We start from the raw sequence: 8,007 nt of genomic DNA on the forward strand, positions 1-8,007 counted from the left end.
TCTGTCCTCTTTCCAACAAAAGGACTTACACAGAGGCCTTCCAGGAGGTGGTGAGAGAACTGAACTTCCCCTCAGGGGCAGGAAAAGCTACCTTCCCTACCCCAGGAAGTATGTGGAGAAGTGAGAACAGGTCTTCTTCCCTGCTCAGTGCAAGAAGATACATGTGAGACTACACAAACAGACTGCAGCCAAATCGCAGCAGGAAAGACGTGGCTGCACAACGGGTGGTGCTCAGCGCCCGCTCACACAACCTCGGCAGAAAGCACTGGACATTCGGAGTCACGTTGCTTTATTGGTTACTGAGCCACAATTCAGAGAAGTATTGCCTTGGAGCCACCTATGGAGGCAGGTTCTCTCCTTTTGTCTCCTAACACAACCAGTAGTACACCGCCTGCTACACGGATAGTAAAAATAAAAATGTCTCTGTTCAAACTCATAGCGTCCAGGGGAAGGTTTGTAGTTTCCGTTGACCCAGGTTCTGATTCGGACACGCACACCAGATTAGCCATCCGCATCGATTCTGTGAGCTGTCGAATGAGAACAACACACAGGTACACACCACTGTTGGACAGGGCACATCCTGGCTTGGACTTACCACCGCACCAGGGAGAGGCGGAACCTTTCTGGCTTCTAATGGAACACGATTCATGTACACCTCCAGTGTACTTATGGAAGCTTTGTAAGGTGGGTGTGCTTCTGAAACTGGGCCAGGGAGCTGGGCTAGAGTAAACATGAGGTTGGTGCCCTTTAGCCAACTCCCCAGACCTACGGGGCTACCAGTAAAACTTGTCACTAGCAGATACCGGTTCCACAAAATTATTCTGGCAGGGAAAATGTTATAAGGTTAGATGGTGCAAACAGCTGCAGCGGTACTGCCGAGATCTTTTAGCTCATGCTCCAGAGGCACATCATGGTCAGTCCCCTTTAGTAACCCCAGTTCTGAACCCCAAAGTCCCAGTCCTGTGTGCTTCACCACAGAGCTGAAGCAATCCTGCCCTGATTCCTCAAGGACGAAGCGGAGCAGTTCTTGCTACTTACATTGCTTTGGTATCCTAAGGGCCTCATTGTCCGCTGACATCACTTGGTGTAGAACGCCTCGGAACTGATAAAGCACTTTCAAATTCTTCTCCTCACCCACGCAGGGGTCGTAGAAACCCGGCAGCCCAGCCTTGAACCAGAGAAGGACAGACTGAGCATCAGGAAACGGACTCTCACAGCCCTCCAACCGACCAAAACCATTCACTAGTGCCAGAACCAGGTGTCATTAAAAAACCAGGAGTTTTGTTGCCAACGAGAGGAGAGAAGATAAGGAATTGTCTCCGCAGTGGCAAGTTCTAAATGCAGAAAAGAGTGCATCAGGGTGGGAAGTTTCTGGTGTACAGCCCTGGAGTCTGTAACATGCACAGAGACACTGTTCCTTTGGCACTGGAAACACCCAGAGAAACAGAAGCTCCTGGAGGTTCACAACAGTTGGTATGTACATGGCTTCTGTGAATTGACCTGCTCTCACTAGCTCCAAGCACACTGGGGGAATCCTGGCAGGGGGGGAATCAATCAAAATTCTGAGTCATTGTGTTTGAGCCCTTGGGTCTGGGCTTTGACAGAACAGTCACATACCTTGGATGCCTCTGTAAGGATGAGTTTGGAGTCCTTCACCAGGCACTGCAGGGGCACTGTCACATCTATTACTTTCACCTTCTCATTCTTCCTGCTGTTGTCATTAACAAACTTCCCGTACCAGGCGTTCACCACAATCAAACCTGCATTTCACATGAAATCACAGATGGGATGAAAGGCTTCCCACTGACAGCGAGGCAGACACTGATGAACAGACCATCCCGCACTTTCTTTTGCTTTCAATGATATTTAAACTCTCTCTGCCTGGAGCCATGCTTCCCAAGACAGAAGAACACTTCTGCTTGGGTGTTTGTTAGCAATCTTCAGCGCTAGGACAGAAGGACATGACTTCAGTGCCACGCTGATGTGACAGTCCAAGTGGATGTCAGTTCACTTCGGAACATTCTCTTGGAAATTGCTGGCAAACATCCAAAATCAGATTTCCATTATGATCCAGGAGCAAATCATGTAAACTAGAGATCAGTGAGACCTAAACTTCAGGCTGTAACTTTTGCACGTACTTACATACACCTACCTTCTGTGGAGAGGGGGATCCAGACTGTTGTCTTCAGCCTGTTGATCCACCTCACAGCAAGTCCCAATACTCAGTGGATCCCTACTAAGCTCAGGCACCATAAGAAAATCATAACGGAACTTCCTCACTACCTGCGCAACAGCAATTACGCTGTGCTTCATTAGGAGTGGAAATGACGAAATGATACCTTGTATTTCTCTCCCTCAACCACCCAGCCTTTGTATTGTTCCTTCCTCTCTCCAAAGTTATGGAACAAGGAAATGGTGTGGTGATCTTTACCCATTCTTGCTTCCTCCGCTTCAATTATCCTCCGGACAGACTCTTGCATCAACCGGACCTGTCACAACACAAGGGGCAGAGCAAAAATCAAGCAGTGCCAGATGCTGTGTCCAAAAGAGAAAAGCCTGGAGTCAAAACAGTTTCCTTTAACTAAGGGACTTAGTTACAAGAAAGACTTACGGCAGCTTCAGCCTCCTGCTTCTTCTGAAGGACGTCGCTGGCTGCACTCTCCCTTTGCTTCTCCAGCTCTCTGGCACAATGAAGCCAACACCACATCAGGATCCGTCAGTGGATGGGACTCAGCCACAAAGTGGCAGATGTCTGCTTACCCACCCCAATAACAACTGACCCACAACCTGACACAAACGAGCTCAGTTTTAAGGCTCTTCCCCACCTTTCAAGATATTTTTGTAGGCTTCCAGAATTTGGTAGTGCTGATGATGTAGTGAAGCACAGTGCCTCAGCTGGATGTCCCAGCTGTGGCACTGGGCCCCCAGAAGCACTTGGGAGGGACTTCCCAGCTCTGAATTTAAAACAGTCTTGCGAGCTCACCTCTCCTTCTGTGCCCTGAGGTAGGGTTTGATGATTAGCCTATGCATGGCAAAGTAAATAACTAGAGGTCCCACGGTGGCATAGAACACAGCGCTGGGAAGCAGCTGATCTGTTAGGTGGACAGGGAAGAAGTAGGTCTGGCTAGCCCTGTTCAACCTGGAACACAAACAGAACAGAGTGACAGGTCAGGGGAGATGCAGCGCTGAATGTGCTTGATGATGTACACTCAGCAGCAGTGTGTGCTGATGAACCAAAGGAGAGATGAGTATGAGCTCAGGAAGGTGAAAATCTGATAAACCGAAACAAGACAATGGTCAGACAGTCAGCTGACACCACCCATAGCCAGACTTGTATGTAGCAGACATCTCCTGTGACAGTACCTGGCCATTCTAAAGTGTTTTTTTAACCTTAGGAGAATTTATTTGGTCATTAATTTCACCAGGGAAAGGGACCAACACCATCATCAAGAGAAAAAAAAAAGCTTATAGAGAACGCCTATGTTCACAACACTGGCATGTGCCTTCAGGGAATGAGAACATTAGTAGTTTTCTGATGCTTATATTTATTTCAGAAAACATCAAGATTTCTCTGGCCAGAGAGCTTCACGTCTTTACGGTTTCTGCATCCTGGCACGCCCTCTGCGGGCACCAACTGAAAATGCACAACAGTACAGGAACCCCTTGAGTCCTGCCCCTCCTTGGGAACTGCGTCTTATCAACACTATAATCACCTGTATTAGTTAACGATAATTCACTAAGTCAAGTATATGCTTGTGTACAGTGTTAAAAACAGAATGCAATTAAATCCATTTCTACTAGTAATATTTTCGGAAATCTTCCATCCACTTACCATAATGCTCTAAATTTTACTTTAAGCTGTTTTTTCAGAATATTTCGCTACACACACAGACTAGTCCTGAAAGAGTGGCTCAGGCTCAGAGCAACACCAGCAGAAGGCACGCATTGCTTCCAATGGGCACTGCTTGTGTGAGAGGTGAGGTCACTGTGACCTTTCCCAGCGGTGTACCAATACACCTGCATTGCCCTAAGATTGGGACCTTCCCACCTGAATACTGGAAATAGAATAACACAGGTTACGGTCAGCCTCTGCAATCTAGAGTTGTAATCTTGAACTGACTTGATTTTCAAAGACACTCCTTGGGGAACACCAACACTGACGGTGGCTCCTAGAACGCTGTGCCTGGAGATCTTCCTCTCTGCTCCGTACTCCACTATGGTCCCAAAGAAACCTGCCCTAGAACGATAGAACCAAAAACTGGTAAGACAGGGAAGACTCTTGAACTTCTCTTTACTGAATCCTGTAATTTCCCAACAAGTAAAACATGGAAATATATCTGTGTGCAGCCGATGTTGGCTACTGGAAGATTCCCAGTGTACCTGTAAGATGAGATTTGCCTTTTCAGCTTGTGAAGTAGTGAGCAGACTACAAGAACTTTTGGCTTTCTTACTGGTGATGGTACAGAGATATTGCACACAAGTATTCTAAGTTCCACTGATTTGAAGAGGCACACAGAGCTAAGCCTCCAAGACACTGACTTCAGCATTTACCAGATTTAACTGATGAAAAGCAGATTCCCAAAGACCACAGAAGCATTTGATTTGTGTGGAACCTGGAGGCCTACAACAGCACGAGGACAGATTCTTCAGGCTGTGAGCAATATGAATTTCTTCTTGCACACTTACTTGACAGAACCTTTCACTCGTGTTTGATCCTCATCCTGAAACTTATGCTGATAACTGACCATCACGAACGAATGGGGGATTCCCAGCTGAAATACAAGAGGCACAGATGTATGAAAACGTACTCTGAGCCACCACTGAATGTTCCCCCAAATTTCCTTTCTTATCCTTTACGTGGCACAGAAAACACAGCAACGCTTGCCACTTATCATCACAGCCTGCAAGCCCTGCAGTCTGTGTTGCGCACCCTGAACCTAATCGGAGCTGATCCTCATTAGATATGACAAAGTTGAGTGCCAAGGGTTGTGCACTGCCAAGCACAGCTGGCTACCTACAGTACACGTTCGTATGAGACAGTCCCAACTGCTCCGATATCCTCTAGTTCCAAGCCAAAATACTGCTGGGACGGAGAAGCCGAGGCACTTCTGTCCCACGGGGTGGTATCGCTGTCCCCTGCACAGCAGCAGGACTCTCACCTGTAACGCCACGGTGAAATGGCTGGTCTTGGTATCCCGGACAACACTTGTGTTCATGGCTGACTGGATGCCCCAGCGCCACTGCAAGTACCCCATCGTGTTCTTGTCCAGGTTGCGGGCTAGGACCGTGGTGAGGCCTGGGCGGATCCCACGGGATGAAAACTGCAGGGCACAGTTTGTAGTGATGAAACTAGGAGACATAAGGAAAGCCTCATCAGTGGTAAAACACAGGCTCCCAGATGGCTTCAAATTCCTTCTTTCCCTTGGAGCCTTTCCCACGGAGCCTTGCTGAATGGGCAGAGACTGTCCTGCAAAGAGCATGATGCCTGAGGGTTTCAGGGAAAACTCAAAACTAATTTAAACTCCAGAAGGGCAGGGTCAGGCCCTAGTTTACTGGTCTGTGCCATAGCACTGCAGGCAAGGCAGTGGGCTACCTTTCAGCCTTTGCCCTCCTTGCCCTAAGCAGGTAAATTCCTGGTCTCCTGTAGAGGTGGCACACTTGGCTTCTAGAAGCCTAAACAGAAGATAAAATATAAAGCTAAGGATGTGGAACACAAGCCTTCCTTAAACTGGAAGTGTGAACATGAAGGACAAAGAATATAAGCATTTTGATCAGAACTAAAGCACAACCTTAAGTCTAAAGAAGAAATACCTTATTTTGTAGGATAGAAAACAAATCCAGAATTAGCACGGAAGAGAATTCAAGCTGTTTAGTTCCTTAGCGTGGAATATTAACCATTAGACCATTTTTCCAATATTTACCATCTTGGTGTAAGATTACGGAATATCTTCAGACCGAAGAGAGGTCCCTGAAGGTCTCCTGCTCCAAACTCCAACTGTTTAAATGCACAATGCCAGATTGTTAGAAGAAAACATAGTTTTACAACAGTGACAAAGTACTTCACAAGCATTACTTACATCACAGACATTTTACATGTCTGAGTAACATTTACCACATATTTCAGCATCCTCTCTTTTCGATAGCTTTGCATTCAGAATAAGAGGTGTCTCACTGAGTGGGATCCTCCTCAGTAAAACAAAGCCAGTTTTGTAGTGCTACAGGCTACTGCTGCTACTAGCACCTGCTCTGGTTGCTCCAGTGAAAAGGGAGAAAACACCCCCATCGCAGCCCCAAAACGGCAAACAAGGCTCGGCTGCTGCCCTCTGAGGATGAGTCCTGCTCAGGACAGCCCCAAAGCAATGTTGTCAGCAGTTCTGCTGCTGCACTGTCTCAGCGCCTGCAAACGCGCCTGCTGCTCCACCCGCCACGCTGGGTGATCCCAGGGCTGATATTCAACCTTTATTTGGTGCCGTTCAGTCTCAGTAACAGAGGCAGGTGTTAGACCTGACACTTCTCACGACAAAACCTGCAAAAGCAGTTCCTACTATATCTGTATCTCCCCAGTAGGGGTATTACATGAGTTTTAAAAAACTTTTTTAGTCGGCTGACTCATGACAATATCCCCAAGCTCCTGTATTACCAACACGACAAAATCCTCCAGTCTATGGAGAGGAAAACTCCCATTTCTCACAAGCTGAGGAAACAGCTTAGCAGGAGCTAGTGTGCAAAAAGGAAGGTGCAGAAAGCAGCCACTAGGTGTAATCCAAGCAGCCTGCCATGGACTGGATACAAAAAGGCGGAACAGCTAGAGCTGTTACCTCTCCCCATCCCTTGGCAGATGTCACTCGTCTCAGAGCAAGATTAATCGATCCCCCTCCATTGCCGTTCTGGGTGGAAAGGTTACCAGACAGTATTGCTGTGTCTGTGGCCGTCAGTGGTGCCTGAAAGACGAACCAATTGTTACCAATTACTCTGGTCTCGATTCACACATTTAACGCGTGTTCTGCAAGGACATATCCTGACGGCAGAGACTGTAAGCGCAGACAGGCAACGCTCCAGGTGACTCCTTGTCGTCCACAAAGCCCAGGTGTTTGAACCATGTGGCCACATTTGCTGTAAATTTTGCAGTCAAAGGTCAAGTATGGCAAAAAGTGAGATAACTCGTTCAGTACCAGACATTTGTGACACCTTTAACGCACGACATTGAAGTACTGACCCTGAGCCGCAAACCCTTCTGTCTCCCTAGCAGACTGAATTTCTTCAACCCTCTGGGACAGAGGAAACACTCCCCCTTCTTTTCCTTACCCACATCCTCAAAACTGTCCGCTGTTTGTTTTCATGCACTAGATACTCCATGTTCAGTGAGAACTAAAAACCTGTTTCCAATCAGGACTGGGCCTCCCTGCCAGCAGGACGGCAGGACCGCTGTAGCCTACAAACCAGTCGTGCCAACGCAGGCTCTGCAGTCAGCACGCAGTCCTGCTGGAGCTGAGCTTCCTCCTCCTCCCACCCACGCTGGTAGTCGTGTCCCTCCATAAATCAAGAGAGCCCCCGAGCAGTGTTTCATTTGCCGTTGCTTTGCCCTGTGCTGCCCCACGAGCCCAGGCGCCGCTCCGCACCAGCAGCCCCGTCCGCCCTCCTCACCTCGATGGACTGGGATATGTGCATTTTGTTTATCTCAATCTGGGGAAAGCTGCTCCCGGGCACATCTTCGTATTCTTCATCGTAACGATCAAAGAGGTCAGTAGCATCTATTCCAACGCTAATTGTTCCCTAAGGAATGGCAAGTGAAACAAGTCCTGGGCATTAACAAACAGCCAACATGCACAGGCCAAATGGCCAGCGCATCCTTGTCTATGATTCAAGTTTTTTGCAGTTTTTTCTTGTCTTGCAATTACCTTTCACACTCTAAAATGCATTTCTTACAACAATGAATGATTACGATATTCTAAAACAGCAATATAAATCATAAAATAAACTGGATAAAAGGCAGTTTTCCAGCAGGAA

The 8,007-nt window shown here is 47.6% G+C and overlaps 1 protein-coding gene across 1 annotated transcript in view; it reads right to left on the bottom strand.

The window, feature by feature from the left end:
- Nucleotides 1-236: 236 nt before the first annotated feature.
- Nucleotides 237-8,007, bottom strand: part of DNAJC11 (DnaJ (Hsp40) homolog, subfamily C, member 11) — a 12,946-nt gene continuing 5,175 nt past the window's right edge. The window contains exons 4-15 of the mRNA XM_010085270.1: nucleotides 7,645-7,773; nucleotides 6,819-6,941; nucleotides 5,922-5,995; nucleotides 5,160-5,349; nucleotides 4,687-4,772; nucleotides 4,121-4,237; nucleotides 2,984-3,139; nucleotides 2,612-2,681; nucleotides 2,432-2,489; nucleotides 1,618-1,760; nucleotides 1,039-1,168; nucleotides 237-527 (exon numbers count right to left, since the gene is read on the bottom strand). Of these exons, the coding sequence (XP_010083572.1) occupies nucleotides 502-527; nucleotides 1,039-1,168; nucleotides 1,618-1,760; nucleotides 2,432-2,489; nucleotides 2,612-2,681; nucleotides 2,984-3,139; nucleotides 4,121-4,237; nucleotides 4,687-4,772; nucleotides 5,160-5,349; nucleotides 5,922-5,995; nucleotides 6,819-6,941; nucleotides 7,645-7,773 (1,302 nt within the window). The 3' untranslated portion in view covers nucleotides 237-501. The remainder of the gene's footprint in view (nucleotides 528-1,038; nucleotides 1,169-1,617; nucleotides 1,761-2,431; nucleotides 2,490-2,611; nucleotides 2,682-2,983; nucleotides 3,140-4,120; nucleotides 4,238-4,686; nucleotides 4,773-5,159; nucleotides 5,350-5,921; nucleotides 5,996-6,818; nucleotides 6,942-7,644; nucleotides 7,774-8,007) is intronic.

This window comes from Pterocles gutturalis, unplaced genomic scaffold (assembly GCF_000699245.1).
Source record: "Pterocles gutturalis isolate BGI_N339 unplaced genomic scaffold, ASM69924v1 scaffold47490, whole genome shotgun sequence".
Lineage (NCBI taxonomy): Eukaryota > Metazoa > Chordata > Aves > Pterocliformes > Pteroclidae > Pterocles > Pterocles gutturalis.